The 15,445-nt window shown below is 44.4% G+C and overlaps 1 protein-coding gene across 6 annotated transcripts in view; it reads left to right on the forward strand.

The window, feature by feature from the left end:
• GNAS (GNAS complex locus) overlaps nt 1-15,445 on the forward strand; it is a 65,334-nt gene that overhangs the window by 15,226 nt on the left and 34,663 nt on the right. For 2 of the 6 annotated variants that reach the window (XM_008593210.1, XM_008593216.1), the window contains exon 2: nt 10-599. The exons of 1 other annotated variant lie outside the window; for it this stretch is intronic. In XM_008593210.1, the coding sequence (XP_008591432.1) occupies nt 10-599 (590 nt within the window). Of the gene's footprint in view, nt 1-5; nt 600-15,445 lie in introns of those variants that run through there. 3 more of the 6 variants (XM_008593220.1, XM_008593227.1, XM_008593204.1) reach the window with 2 other exon arrangements.

The following is a 15,445-nucleotide window of genomic DNA, read 5'->3' on the forward strand; positions in this document are numbered from 1 at the left end:
CTGCTAATGCGCGACGGCCGATCCTGCGTCCGGGGCAGCCCCTGGCGCCCCAGCCGCTCCTGCCGCCGGGGCAGCCCGGGCAGCCCCTGCCGCCGGGGCCAGACGCAAGCTCCATCTCCTTAGACCCCCCAGCCCCGAGATCCAGGCTGCCGACCCGCCTACTCCGCGGCCTACGCGCGCGGCTGCCTGGCGGGGCAGGTCTGAACGCAGCCGCGGCCACCACGGGTACGAAGAGGAAGGGGCCAGCTACGAAGACTCCAGCGGAGACGAGTCCGACGATGGGGCCACCGGATGCTTTCACTGGTTTCTGCACCGGCGAAATCGCCGCCGCCAAAAGCCCCGGCGCAACTTACTCCGCAACTTCCTCATGCAAGCCTTCGGGGGCTGCTTCGGTCGGTCTGAGAGTCCCGAGCCCCAAGCCCCGTGCCCCGCCAAGGTCAAGAAGGCTTCTGTGGAGGAAAAGCGCAGACAGATGCGCAAAGAAGCCATGGAGATGCGTGCCCAGAAGCGCGCAGAGAAGAAACGCAGCAAGCTCATCGACAAGCAACTCCAGGATGAGAAGATGGGCTACATGTGTACGCACCGCCTGCTGCTTCTAGGTAATGCGGCGGACTCTGCCCGCGGGCAGCAGGGCCGCCGGGGGACCCGGGTAGAGGGTGGCAGGGCTGCCGGGTGGGGTTCGGGGCTCGGCAGTGGGAGGAAGGGGTCCAGTTAATGGTGGAAAGAGCCTGCTAGAAAGTTCCAGGGAGGGACCCTAACTAACTTTGCCCTGGGAGCGGGAGGGGAACTCGGGCGGGTTCGGGTGGCCGAGGTATGTGCCCTCCAGGGAGAAAAGTGATGCCGAGCGACACTGAGGGTCGTTTCCGGCTGGACAGGCCAGCGCCAGCGACCGTAAGCTGGACAGGCAGGGGCTTCAGGTGAGCCAGGAACTGCCAAGGAGGGCCCCGGGGCTCCCCTGGCTGGGCCCGTGGTGGGCTGGGGTCATTGGGGAATGTGCGCCCCCGCCTCGCCTGGCACGGCTGCTTGGACTCAGACAGCTTGTCGTTGGTGTGTGTTGGTGTCCATATTCTGTGTCCGCCTGTGCATGATATGCTCAAGTGTCCCCCAGTTCCCATCCCTGGCACCCCTAAATTACCCGCCGACTGTGTATTTGTACTTGGAAACGGGCTGTCTTGTGATTTGCGCCTTGGCGCGGGCAAAAACTTTCCGTGTTCGCACACTCTGGTGGCACCTGTGCGCGGGTGCTCTGCAGCGAGCGGAGCAAAAAGCGCGCAGGGAAAGGTGGCGGGCACCCTGGGTGATGCGAGGGGCCTCTGGCCTGGGGAGGAGGGGGCCGCTTCCCGACGGCCTCCATAACCTTTTTCCTGTATGTCTTTCTCTCTTTTTCCCTTGGCGCTAAGCGTTTCCTCACTTCTCATTCGTTCGCCAAACCCTCTCGCCTTTACGGCTGAAAAACCAGACACACAGGTATCTGGGGCGTCCGGGGCTGCACACACAAGTTCGGTATTCTGCACACACTCAGCTTACCTGGTGGGGGGATGGAGGGTGGAGGGGGGTAAAGCCACTTAACCTGCTGTAGGCGAGTCTGGATTCAAAACCACATGGGGATGGTTCCAATGGGGTGGGCGTGGCTGTGTTAAAAAAATATGAAATAATTTTTTTCCTAGCGAAGAGCCCGAGGTAAGCCAATCATTAACAGTTTTACAGAGTACAGTAGGAGGGGCTTGGTTTAAAAAGATGGGGGTTATGTGATGGGAGTGGAATGTCATCTTTGTGTTTGAAATGCAATTAAAATAAAAGATTTCAAAAAATGCTTTGAGTGTATTTTAAGTGTGTGGACAAAGTATGGTAAAACCGTTAATATGATTTGCAAGGCATGTAAATGTTTGCGTGTGAATTTTTTCAAGCAGCTTTAGCTGGGGGCAAAGAGGCTTAAAGGTAAGGTCTGCTGCAAATCTGCTTTGGACACACACACAAAAAAATTAAAACTGTCTTGTGATGAAAGTTAAAATAATGATATTATCACCAGAAGGTTGCCTTTGGTGCCCTCTGCCTTGCCCCTTCTTTCTCCATGTTTTCCCATCTCTCAGTGTCCCCCTCCCCTCTCCAGGACCCCTTGTCTCACCCTCAGCAAGACCCTCTCCCCTATCTTCAAGTCCTTCCTTGCCCTTTCCAGTTTCCCCCTCCTCCCAACACCCCCTTGCCCCACGAGACACCTTATCTCAAGTCTGGGGCATTAACTCTTCTTGCCACACTTAATCAAAGCAGCAATTAGCAGTGGTCTGAATCTGTGGCTTAAATGAAAATTTCAAAAGTGAAGCTCCACTATTTTATTTTACTCTCTAAGACCTTTCAAGGGATTTTAAGATCACAATTTCTAAGGCTGTGCTACTTTTGTTAAATATTTTATCATGAGTGATGGTTTTTATTAATGACATTATTGACATGACTGTGCTATTGTGATGTGACTCACATGAATCACAGTTTTAAATGTGATGGTCATTTTATGTATGCCTACTGGGGGAAATAATAGCACGATCATTTACCCAAAAACATACAAAAGGGAGGTAGTTTTAAATTTCAAATGTCCCAACTACAGTAAAACCACAGAGCCTTAAAAAACAATGTGCTGGTTTCTCTGTACACACCTGATTTCCCCACAACTGACATATTTTAATATCCCAAGCATAGCTCTGGGAAGCAAACCTGTGAATTGGGGGTGGGGGTGGGGGTGGGGGAGGGGAACATAACTGGGTGCAGACAGGAGACCCAAGAGACAGTACACACTTGACTCCTAATTGGCAAATTGGCAATGTCCATAGCATTCTGGGACCTCAGTTGCCCTCATTTGTGAAAAGCAGCTTTCTTAACAGATCTCCACTAAGGTATCCTTTAGCTCCATGACTTGGGTCTTCTCTTCTTCTCCAGGGGTGGGTGGAGGCTTATACCATAGATTATGTATGCAGCCATCAATCCTGCAGCAAACTGTCCATGTCGAGAGCCAGGTTTTAAGAATATTAAAAGTTGCCCTGGCCTCCCTTTGTTTTGTCTCCAGGCAGGAAAATTAACTCTTTAACAAAAGGAAATTTGCTGGGGTCACCTTGCCATTGTCCTGGCTTTGCTCCCTGGGTGTTGGTAGTCAAATAGTCAAACACAGTTGGATGCAGCATAGTCCAGAAAATGGGCTGGTAGACCTTGGGCATGTCTGGCAAAAGCCTGATTTAAAATAACCAGTATTACCTGCTACCTGAAACTGTAGCGGCGCAGTTTGTCAAACCAGGCTGCAGTTTTTGACCAGACTTCATTTTGCTAAAATGACAACAGAGCAACCCCAAATGTGTCTGAATTATTGATTGGGGAGGGGGTGAGGAGGAAGGATGAGGACTTACCTATGTTAAGGACAAGGCATTTTACTAACTTTTTGGTCCCTACATATAAAATAAGACATCCATACATTCCAACCACTGAACATACAGATCTTTTGATATGGTTTCTAATTTGTGACATGCGGATTAATCTGTTGCTTTAAATATGTGTGTTTATGTGTGTATCCTCTCTGTTTTTATTGCCCAAACAGCTTAACCACATTGCAGGGGATCTTAAAAAGAAAAATTGGTAATAATATAAAAATTCTAGAATATCTAAAATTAAGGCCTTTTTCTTACTCAACATTATCCAATAGTAGACTATTCCCAAATTTCTGTTGCCCTTTTAAATAATTTTGGTGGCTTAAACATTTTTTTGTAAGCCTCATTTAGGTGTGATTGCCTCGTTGCTTGAGCATTGAAGAGGGCTACTAGATCAGAATGTCTTAGTATCTGCTGCATTTATTAAAATTGTGCAGGCAAGTGCTGTATATAATAATGGCTATCCTGCTATGACATTTTATTTATACAGTGAATCACATTTAATTATATGATAATTTTTTATGCCACCAAATGCAACAGGAATGCATTTCTCCTTGTCTTGCAGAAGTGCTTTTTTTTTTTCTTTTTCTTTTTTAATACAGCCATTTTTCCGTATTCAGGATGCCTCACTGAGCTGTTTGGTGCAGTGGGGAGGGCATGACTTATGAGTCCACGAAATCTTGGAGTTAAGAGAGAGTTTTAATATTTTTCTTTTTCTGTCTCCCAATAGTATTCATGCTTCTCAAAGGCCAAAGTTCTGCCCTGCTTTTTAAAATGCAATCTCTCATTGATTTTTCTAAAAAACAATAAAAATTTCCATATGGGTAGGTTAATTTTTTTTAAACGTTCCCACATTAACTACCATGGAAAACTGGTATTTAGTGAAGAGAAATGGGCTTCACCTTTCTATATATCTCCTCCCGACTGGAAAAGGAAAATCTCACTGCTCTCAGTATTATTAGTAACCAGTAACAATAATAACACATTCTGATTGTATTTTACATTTTTAAAAGCCTTTCATCTAGTTACATTTGTCCATTGAAACAGCCCTGGGCAATAAAAACAGGGTAGGACCCCATTCGGTAGGCAGATAAAGCAAAAGCTCAGAGATTAACTGTCAGGGACTTTTGCTCAAAGACTGCAAGGTAAGAGAAGAATCTGAAGTTCCTAATTTAGATAAGATAATGCTTACCAAAATGTGGTAATAAGCTATAAAGCACTGTTAAATGTATAAAGCATGATTATTGTAAGCGTACTATGTGCTCTTAAAATCCCTTGTCAAATGACAGGTGTCTAGCAGTCTGCTGCTTTTTGAATTAGATCCCAACCCTGACAGATTCCGGGTTATAAATGTCCATTGAGTGTACATGAAACGTGAGCTCCTCCATTTCTGGGATACCTGTCATTGCGATGGCGATATTTAGTTTCCACATTTGCTTTAACTGATGTGCCAGCACTGCAGTACTGCAGTCTCTTGGTTTGTTTGTCGGGCTTTTTTTAAATGCAGATTTTCTTTTAAGTCTTTTTATCATGATTATTTTTTAAAACCCTCTAGTAGTTTTCTTTAGCAAGGTCTAAAGCTTTTGTCCTTACTCAGGTTTTCACTAAAAAACAATAATAATTATAAAATGCAGTTGCTGTGATGCATAGCTCTCCTAAATTTATAGTGTTAGAGTGCTTAGAATCCTGGGCTAGATCTAATGAGCCTACTAAAATAACTCTGCTTAGTGATCTTTATAGTGATTTTTTAAAAAGCTATTCCTTACTTTTAGTCCAGGGCTAATTCCCATTTAGCAAGAATCAGTGCATGATCTTAGAAATCACCTTTGACTTTTATGTAGGAAAAAAATTAATTTATTTTTAGAGAAAGTAAGCTAAGTGAGTAGATTTGAAATTCCCAATGCCAACCACGCCCCTTCTTCATTTTAGAGTCAATTTTCCCTTCAAGTAAAACTTACCCCCACCCCCAGCAAAACTGTGGCTCTTCAAATGCCTCTAGATAAAGTAACTTTAGGGAGACACATAAATAGTGAATGAAAATTGGTTTCTATACTTCTTGGTTTCTTTCAGCTGTGGCAAATGTAGGGCGCTTCCCAAACCCACCTTGACCCCCAGGGTGCCTAATGAAATTCAAAATTAACATGCCATTCGCCCATTTTGAAATCAAACTTCTCAGGAAGAATAGAAATTTCCAAACTAGAAAGGACAGGGCCAATTGATGTGATGAGGTCCTACCATCAATTAAAATAGAGGATCCCTAAAAGCACTGATCAGTCTAATTAACCACCTCTGCCTCTGCCCCCCCCCCCAATAAATGGGGTCTCAGACACTGGCCCTAACACCCACTTTAACAGATTTTGTTGAATTAAACTGAATGGAGCCTTTGTTACCATCAAATTCCTATTCTGGCCCATGGTCACCCTGACCATAAGATAATGCTGTTAAGGGAGTAAGAGAAAAATGGGTCTGAGTCTCTCTTTGTGAGTTTTGCTAAAGAATCCACAAGTCCTAAGTGGCCTTTATACAATTTGGAAAGACTAGTGGGAAGTCACAGATACAAACTGGCTCTGGGGTGGGGTGGGGAGCCCTTGAACAAGGGAGGGGAGGGGTCTTTCCAGAAGAATCAGAGGAGTGGAAGTTTTCTCTTAATTCTCCTAAAAAGAGGGCCGCACACTAGAAGTGAAGCTACATTCAAGAACTCCTTAACACTCTTTTAAAGGGTATTCTCAACTCAGTGCCTGGCACATATAAGTGTCCCCCCCCCTTCCAAAAAAAATGTTAAGTATTATTTTTAGAAATTTACTTTTCCTCCTGGACTTTTCTTCTCCCTGTTCCAAGTGAGGTTTCGGGTTTTTTTATTTCATATTCCCCATGAGACTGTTAACTTTCAAGTTCTAAAAGTACTAGACACCCCATTCTGTCTTCCCACTTCTACGTTTCAGAGTACACTCTGTGCACATTGTGTAAATAAATGGCAAACTGAGCAGTAGATGAACAGCACCTTGCCAAATTTGTGATTGGTCACTCTCAGGTGAGTGATGTGGCAGAGAGAGATGAGGGGGTAACTTCTTTTCTTGTCCTGAAAAAAGTGTCACCTCTTGCCCCTGCCTATCCATCCCCTCCCCTTCTCTTTTTATTATCTCCTATCTGTAAATCAATGCAATTCTGTGACTGAGCCCAAGGCCCTGAGCTCAGATTGTTCTATGGTTATTACACATGCAAGCAAAACAACAACAAAAAATGTCTTTAGTTTCCTTCCCAACAGCCAGATGGTGAAGCAGGCCAGACGTGGGAACTGAAGACGAGGCAACCTCCGAGAAAGAGGTAGGGAACAACACATGAAAAGCAATGTTTGACTTTTAATTACTGTTGATCACTGCCTGCTCTATTGAGACAGAGGATGCCTTGGTCTCTGACACGTACCTCACATGAGGCACACACCTTGCACATTAGAATTATTGGAGCAGTTTTATACATGCGACACTCTGATCTGTGACAGAGCAGTGAAAATTGAGGGAGCGCGCCTCCGTTGTACTTACTAGAGGTAGAATCCCAAATTGCATTGCAGAGTAATTTGTTAAACCTCAAGGGAGTTCATGAGTATTTTGACTCCTGGAGTTCTGCCCACAGAACTCCAACATTGGATCTTACCAAATGTTTTTTAATGATTCAATTTGGGGTGAGGAGAGAGGTATAAATGTACTATAAATTTTTATCTGATCTCAAATTTATTATGACTTAGTCAATGTTTCCGACATTGTCACACACATTTTGTGTGTGGGACAGAGTAAGTACTTTAAACTTCCTTTAATGAGTTGATAATGGGAAGGGAAAATCTCTTGTACCTACTTTCTAAGGAGTGTCACAGTGAAGCTTTCACAGCTCAGTGTCACCACTGAGTGTCGATTCTGACAAGGAAACGAGAGCTAGAGTGGTAAGATCCTCTCTCTTTGATTGATCAGCTCTGCCTCTCCCCCTCAATCACAAGACCACAGGGCTTCTCTTTCCCATTTGAACAAGTTTGCCTTTCATCAAACTGACTGCTAATGTGCAAATTACCGTAAAGATACTTTTACAGGGGACCTGCATTCAGGTAAGTTTGAAGCTGTGAGATTTTTGAAAGCAAAAAAATACTTGTGATGGTTCACAAAACCCAAAGCCAGGCATTGTGATATAGTCCAGGACCCGAGAAGGGCTGCTTGACAGGAAATAGGAGCAAGTGTCCTGGTCTTAGCTAGTTCATCCCAACTCCACTGGGTCTCTGAGACCCCCATGTCTGGGTCTCAGTTTCTATAGCTGTAAAGGTACTGGCTGGTCCAATTGAAAAAACAAACCAAAAAAAAACACACAAAGAACCCCACCAAAAATAGATGGTGTTACCTAGGAAATATATAGGGATTTAAATGACTGGGACCACTTGCACGTATCCTTTTAAATAGATGCAATTGTTGTCTCTGGTTACATATGGTAACTCCTAAGTGTGCAAAGGATTTCAGCAGAAGCCCTGTGGTTCCTCTTTTTAAAAAGGCAGACCTTGGGCCGTCCCGTGGCTCACTCGGGAGAGTGTGGTGCTGATGACACCAAGGCCCCGGGTTCGGATCCCACATAGGGATGGCCGGTTGGATCACTGGCTGAGCGTGGTGCTGACAACACCAAGTCAAGGGTTAAGATCCCCTTACCGGTCATTTAAAAAAAAAAAAAGGTAGACCTTGTTTCTAATCAGCCCCTTGATTTTTCTTTTTTTGGCTTGCATGGGCTTTTGAAATCTTAAAAAGTGTCTATTTTAATTCCTCATAGCTGCTCTCTGTGTAGTTCTACTAAGCCTAGAAGACACTTAAATAACTTATTAATAAAATCGTATTTGTCATTCATGGGTTCTTCTGCCTACTGCCCCCCCAACATCTACAGTTTTTTAATGACTGGCTCTAGAAGGGCCCAGAGATGGTTAAGGTGAGCTGATATTTCAGGTGGCCACTAGATGGTGAGACAGTATAAGGTGTCACATTTATGGCAAAAAATTTAGAGGAGCAGAAAGCCTGCAAAGGCGAGGAGAGGCCCTCTTCATTTTCACCCACCCCAATCCCCGACAGCCCAGATTGAAACAGGCCCCAGAGTTTTAGTCAGAGCCAGCTTTTTACTTTTAAGCTGTGACTTCCCCCTGTTAGCTATGTGCTGAGATTTTAGCATTTTGGGGGGCTCTGTCTAACAGAGGGGTCCTCCAAGTGGCTTCACTGACATTTTGTCATAGGGAACTGTCCTGTGCAGTGTAGGATGTTTAGTGGCATCCCTGACCTCCAGATACCAATAACACACACACACACACACACACACACACACACACATATACACACCCCACCCCGACCCTCACCACCACACAAACACACACATACACACACACACACACATACACCCCACCCCGACCCCCACCACCACACATACACATACAAACACCACCCCACCACACATATATACACACAGTGTGACATGTCACCCCTGATTAAGAACGACTGCCCTAACATTATCAAGATCAAATTCTGTGGAAGTTAGAGATCATACATACCATAATTGCACACCTTAAAAAAAAAAAGTTATCTTCAGAGAAAAAATCGTCCACTTCAGTTACTAATGACTAGTCAGAAATGTTCACACTAATTTTGGTGACCTGCATTCTTGGGTAGAAGTAATTTCCAGAAATTTCAGAGAAGAAGGTGACTCAGATGACCCTAAATAGAATAGAAAAGGAAATTATTTCAAGGAAGTAAACAATGAATTGGTCTAAGATTCTGATTAACCAAGTCAGTCCCCTAGTTAATCAGTGGGCCAGACTAAATCAGGACTTAACTAGATTTTAACCTTTAAATGATTGCATCTACCTACCACTTAGGGTTGCCTTTGTCTGTAGCAGTCTAGGAATTCTCCATGTCTGGTGGGCATTAAATTAATTCAACCTGTATTGTAGAGAAGATGGCCAGGACAATGTGGGCAGTACTCAGATGACTGCTGACACTGTATCTGCTCTGGGATGGCAGACCCCCTCTGCACATTCCACAGAACATTAACAGAGCCTTTGATTGGTAATGTGTGCACATCACTGGCAAGTACGTAGGCCATGTCTGGTGGGTCTCTGTAGTCCCAGGCCCAATAGGATCCAGCCTGCTGCACAGAGGTGACCTATACCCTCTAACAACTGGCATTTCAAGGCAGGAAGTTACACAGCAGGGGCTGGGGATGGGGGCAGTAGAAGGAACACCTCTGAATGACTATACTGAGAAAGGTAAATTGAGATCTTTTGGAAAGAAAACATAGTTCTGCAGATCAAAGTAACAACCTAAGGATATTTCCTAGTCAAGAGTCTTGCACTTGGTCTTTCATAAAATTGTTGATACTCCTTCCCCCCATCCTAGGGCAGATTCTATAACCAATATTTCTTGGAATAATCTTAAATTGTGATTTTATTTTTAAACAGTGGCCTAACCTCCCAACTATCATCTAACCAGCCTCTCTCCCAAGTCACCATTATGGAAGGGGACTTTATTGCCTCTTTATTACATTTTGTATGTTTTTATATTTTTGCAAATGTATTTTTAGCCCCCCATTTTGTCTTTTAATAGAACTTTCAGATGTTACAGTTTCACCAGAGATCTAATTTTTTTTTTAAGATTTTTTTTTTCTCTTAGAGTTTGGAATTTGTGGCTTCTAAGTTCATTGTAAAGGCCAGAAAAAATAAATAAAATAAGACAGTAACCACTCTCCACTCAAACATGTACATGTATTTAAACACTTTAGCTTTTACTAATAGGATTACTTTAGGGTGAGGAGTAGAAATGAATTGGTAGTTTGATAAATTATGTAGCAGACATGTAAAATTAAAAATATGTTTTAAAATCAAAGCCTGTCTGAAGACTAGCTTTATATGTTCCAAGTTCAGCTAAGCAAAGTTCTCCTTAACTATAATACCTCCTTACTGCAGAATCCTAGAAATTACCCAAGGCAAGCTTTTTGAATGTTGATTTTGACATTTTGCCTGGGGCCAAGTGCAACATCTTTCCAAGGAAATGCTTAGAAGACTCAGGGCAGAACCCCAAAACAAATGCCAGACATTAGGGGAAAAAATTTTTTTAAGTTGGGTTGCCAGAAAACTTCTAGCTATTTATAATTAAGCATTGATGTGATTTTGTTGGGTTTTTTTTCTTTTTTGCTGCTAAAAGGGAAGCACATTAGATAATTTTGTTTTGCAATACAAATGGCCAAGGCAGGTTTTAAGATGGACACTTGAAAGAGGGTTCTCCTTTCCAAGTGGGAGTCTCTGGAAATGTTCCTGATGGGATCTAGTCATTCTGGAGTACTCTTATGAAATCATTTATCCTGGGTGGTTTAGCATTTGTGAGCCTACAGTGATCATTCCTTGCTATCTTCTTATTACCCTAATGGGGGAGAGGGGTTGATCTCATGGGGGGAAGGGGTAGGGAGAGGACCACCAATTTGGGGGGAGTGTCCTAGGATAGTGGAAAGAGAGCACTGGGCTTAGAGGTGGGGGCGGGGGGAGTTCCTATTGCCATGACCTTAGCTGATTCTAGCTCTTAATTCTAGAATTCCATGAATATGCCAAGTGACATCCAGAAAAGGCAAAAGTTTCAGTCTAAAAAGTATTGACAAGCCTCCATTTTGTGATGATTCTGCCAAGTACCCCTTGGTCAGGGAAGTGGTTTAAACTGGATAGGTTGGTTGTCCAAGAGGAAGCCAGTGAGGGTCTCTGTGTTCAGCTTTACATATAAAGAAATAGACCCAAGGAGCAGGACAGGTAGTGAAAAGGGAACCTGAGACAGACAGGGACAAATCCCAAACCTTGCCGACATCTCAGCCTAAGGCTTAAGTCAACAGGCAGTAGAACCCTCTCTTTTCTTTTCTTTTCTTTTCTTTTCTTTTCTGGCCTTACAGCCTTAATTCCACAGAGGCAGGCTCTGCCTTCAGATGTTACCTGGGCTCAGAACAGGGAGGCTATCCTGCCAGCAAGAGGGCAGGGGCTTAGGAAGGAAGAGGAAGACCATCAGGGTTGCTTTGTGTAGACAAAGGGGCTCACTCCATTTTTCCCAGAAGTTTTGCACAGCTCAGAAATGGGGGAGCAGACATCAGCTCCTAAGGAATTCCCTAGTTTCTTTCTTGCTTTCCTTTTTTTCTCCTCTCCGTCCTGAGGTATTTTTTTAATAGTATAGTTATTTTGGGGGGCACTTTCTGAGCAGGAAATACGTTTTTTGGGGGGGGGAAATCAGAGAGAACACCTATTCAGGGCTGGGAAGTAGAGACAATGAAATAAAGCAAGCCTGCTCAGAACCGGCTGGCAGATGGCGCTCGGCTTTTACAATTGAGAGCCTGGCTTTTCAAAACTCATTGCTGTGCTTGAGGCAGAACTCCACATCTCCTTCCCTTAATCCTCCTTCCCAGGGACGCAGCCCCTGCCCCCAAGGCCTAGGGATGTTTGTAAAGGTTTTTGATTGAGTGATTAATATCTGAGAGTCAAATCCTGTCACTTTTAACTAATAACTCTGTAGACCTTACCCAGGGCAGGAAAACACTATCAGGGTGACTTACAAATTCACAACCCTTATGCTGTGGTTCTCCTGGGACCCAGTTTTGAGACTTTGGGCAAATCTTTTTACCTCCTGGGTCCCAGTTCTTCTCATCTGAAAAAGTGAGAGAGATATCCTTCTCACTTTAAAATTTCTTTAATTCTCTTATAAAAAGTTTAAATAGAAGAGGTAAGCTAGCCCGTTGCCCCCTTCCCCCCAATACACTCCTTTTAAAGTGTCTGTTTTAAAAGGGCAGGAAATCAAATTTTAGGGCCATCTTTTTGGTCCTTTGGTAAGTAACTTCTGGGAACCCATCACTGAGAGAATCTTTGCAGGAGCAGAATTTGGTGATCTTCTTTCCTACCACAATCAAGGGCTAGAAAAGAGATTCAGAGGTGAGCTGAGGTCCACTTTCTACCAGGGAAACCCAAGGAGCCTTCCTGGAGGAGTTAGCATTTAGTATAATTTGGGACGATGCAGGGAGATGAGGTAGTAGAATCTGGGGTACATATTCAATGCTTTTTTACAGAGAAGGCACTGGCTAGAAATGAATCTGTATTATTTTTCCTTCACAAGAGCATCACTGGGTTTTTCAGGGTCTCTGAGATTAGGGATGTTTTCCCTATCTAAGGATGGGACCCCCCACTCCCAATCTGAGGCCCAACACTGGACTTGGGACGGGCTACTTGTAGCTTTCTTAGGCCTAGTTTCCAGTTGGATCTGATGGTGTCAGGGCCCAAATTGCTTGGTTCCAAGAACAGGCACCCTGCTGTTCCCTTCCGTTCCTCTAACCAGCCCCTCCCTGCAGCAGCTGGAAAATCATGAGGTCATCTATCTGACAAGGGCCACATGGGCTTCCCATGCTAGGGCCTGCAAAGTCCTCTACTAGGAATTTATTCCTTTCCAATCAAACTTACCCTCCGTGCTCAATTCTTATACACTTTCTCTCCCCCCACACTTTTAAAGTTGAAAAGTCAAAGGAACTTAATAAAAAAATATTAACTTAAGGCAGACGTTTCACCCACCCTACTGTTAAACAATTTTTCTTTAATTTTATTACAACATTCATCTCTTACACCCATATTCTTCTGGGAACTCTTTAAACCTTTTCTTGCTCCTTTTCCTCCCCACAGCTCCCAATTTGTAGCCCTGAATGTTGGCTGAAGGCAGGTTAGCCCAGCATCCTGGGGTGGGTGTTCTGGTGGACGCTGGGGCAGCAGAGAAAGCCAGGGCAGGTGAGCTAACCTTCCCACACCTTTCCTGGGCTAGCAGAGCTCCTCCCCCACCAGAGGTCAGCAGAGAGCTCAGAATGGCTCGGTCTGCTCTCAGGAAGTGGGATCACTTAGAATTCTCTAGATGAAACATAGGAAGCCCAAATGAGAAAAGCTCCATGTTTCATGGTGTTTTTGGTTGGGGTTTCATCCTGGAGGGATTTGGTTTATTTGGTGGGTTTCTTTGCCGGTCTCCCCCAACCTCCCCAACACACAATCCTTCCTTTATAGGGGACCACACCCTTTTAGGGGTCACACTGCCCACCTTTGCTTCCCACACTGTTATTTGACTTGGAACCCACACCCCACACTTGACCTGACCCTTTTTCTTCTAGAAGTTGCATTTATTGTTAAAATGACATTACAGTATTACAGGAAACCCCCCTCCCTGCCCTTATCCTATGATTTTATTTTTCCCTATCTCCTGTGCGTTCCCCAGATGTATGGATATTTTTAAAGAGGGTATTAACCAGAGTGTGCAAACAATTTCATATTTAGCCTTTCCCCCTGCCGCTGCCCCCCGCCCCCCACTGTAGACTGATTTTCTTAGAGGTTTTCCCATGTCCTCCAGCATCTTTCCACAGTTCTTTGACTTGTTCAGTCCTTTCACTGTCATGGGAAAAGGGAGAAAGAAACTCAGTTCCTTCCCTTCGTTTTTCCTTCTCTGAACTTTTGAAATCCCAGGGTCCTTGTGAGCTCCTCAAGTCAAAACCAACTTCCCTTACCCAGTTTTTTATTGTTGTTGAAAGAGACAGAAAAAGAGAGAAAAGAAGGTGCAAACAGGAAGAAAAAGATAGAGACAAAATAGAGAACTTTAAAAGAAAGGAAAAAAGGAATGAAAGAAGGGAAGGTGCCTTTGCCAAGTGTAGCTCGAAGTACCAGTGAGCTCCCTGCCCTCAGGGAACTTCTTTCTGAAAGGAGGATCGAGTTGCAGTGATCACAGCTTCACCAGGTAGGCAATGGACAGCTGCCAACCAAGGATCAGCCAGCACAGCTGAGGGGCTACTGGGGGTAAGTGGGAGGCTCAGAAGGCTAGGCCAGGGCATTATCTCCTCCCTGTCCCACCACCCCATGAGGTCCCATGTTAGTTTCAAGAGCCACCAAGAAAGTCAGGGACTGGGAGGCTGGTGGTGGGTGCCAGGATGGGGCCACTGTAGTTCTTGAGCTCTGATGTTTCCCTCCCACCCACAGTGGGCCCTTTATGCTTCCCCAAATGTCTCCTAACATGATGGTCCAATTTTTGTTTTATTTTGAAATCAGTGCTACCCCCCCCCTGTAGCACAACCTGATTTTCCAAGTGTTTTCACATGCCTATCCCACTTAGTGGTTTTGTTTTGTTTTAAGAAACTTGGCACACAATGGATTTTTTTTGTCCTTAAAAAAAACTCATCTTTATGAGTTCTTTGATTCAATAATTACGCAGAACAAAACAAAGCAAATCCTAATGTTAGAAGTAAACACCCTGTATGTTAAGTATACATCTCAGATGTTGAGGAAATCCTTAGAATTTTACAGGCTGGTTGTCCTCGAGAATTTGGCTCCAGCCAGACCCAGTATAGGCATTGTTTTCGTTCTTTTTTTTTTTTTTCCTTCCTTCCTCCCTTCCTTCCTTTCTTCCTCTCTCCCACCCCCCTTTTGAAAAACAAGTTTTATTCTCCTGGGGTGCGTTCATTAGAGAGGGAAGACAATTCTATTCACTAAGGAAGGGTGAGGGGGAAAGAAAATGAGGGGGGAGTTAAGCAGGAGGAGACTGGGGACAAGATTGATAGCCCTGGGCTGGGGCAGGGGTGGGGGCAGGGGCTGAGAGTGTCACAGCCAGATGCCATCGCAAGAGCAGACCTTTGGCTTCCTGGCGTTAGTGGGGAAAACATTCCGTCAGCTGCCTCTCTGTGTCCCATTCATCAGCTCAAGTGAAAAAACAAAATCAAATCCTGTCCTAATTTATTGTGGTAGAACCTCATTCTCCCAAGTTTTGGTTTTTTCTTTTTAAAGCACAACTATGGAGGCAAAAGTGGCTTCCTACATGGACTCTGCTGCAGTTCATTCTCAGGGTTTAGCCTCTCTCCACCAGGAAAAGTCCACACTCTTCCCAAGCACCAAGAGTTAGAAATGTGTTGCTAATTGATTTGAGCTAAATTTGTATTGCTTTCAGACTTAGCAAAATGGCTGATTAGGGGCCAGCGGGGGGGGGGGGGGGGGG

The sequence above is a fragment of the Galeopterus variegatus genome, unplaced genomic scaffold (assembly GCF_000696425.1).
Source record: "Galeopterus variegatus unplaced genomic scaffold, G_variegatus-3.0.2 Scaffold157, whole genome shotgun sequence".
Taxonomy (NCBI): Eukaryota; Metazoa; Chordata; class Mammalia; order Dermoptera; family Cynocephalidae; genus Galeopterus; species Galeopterus variegatus.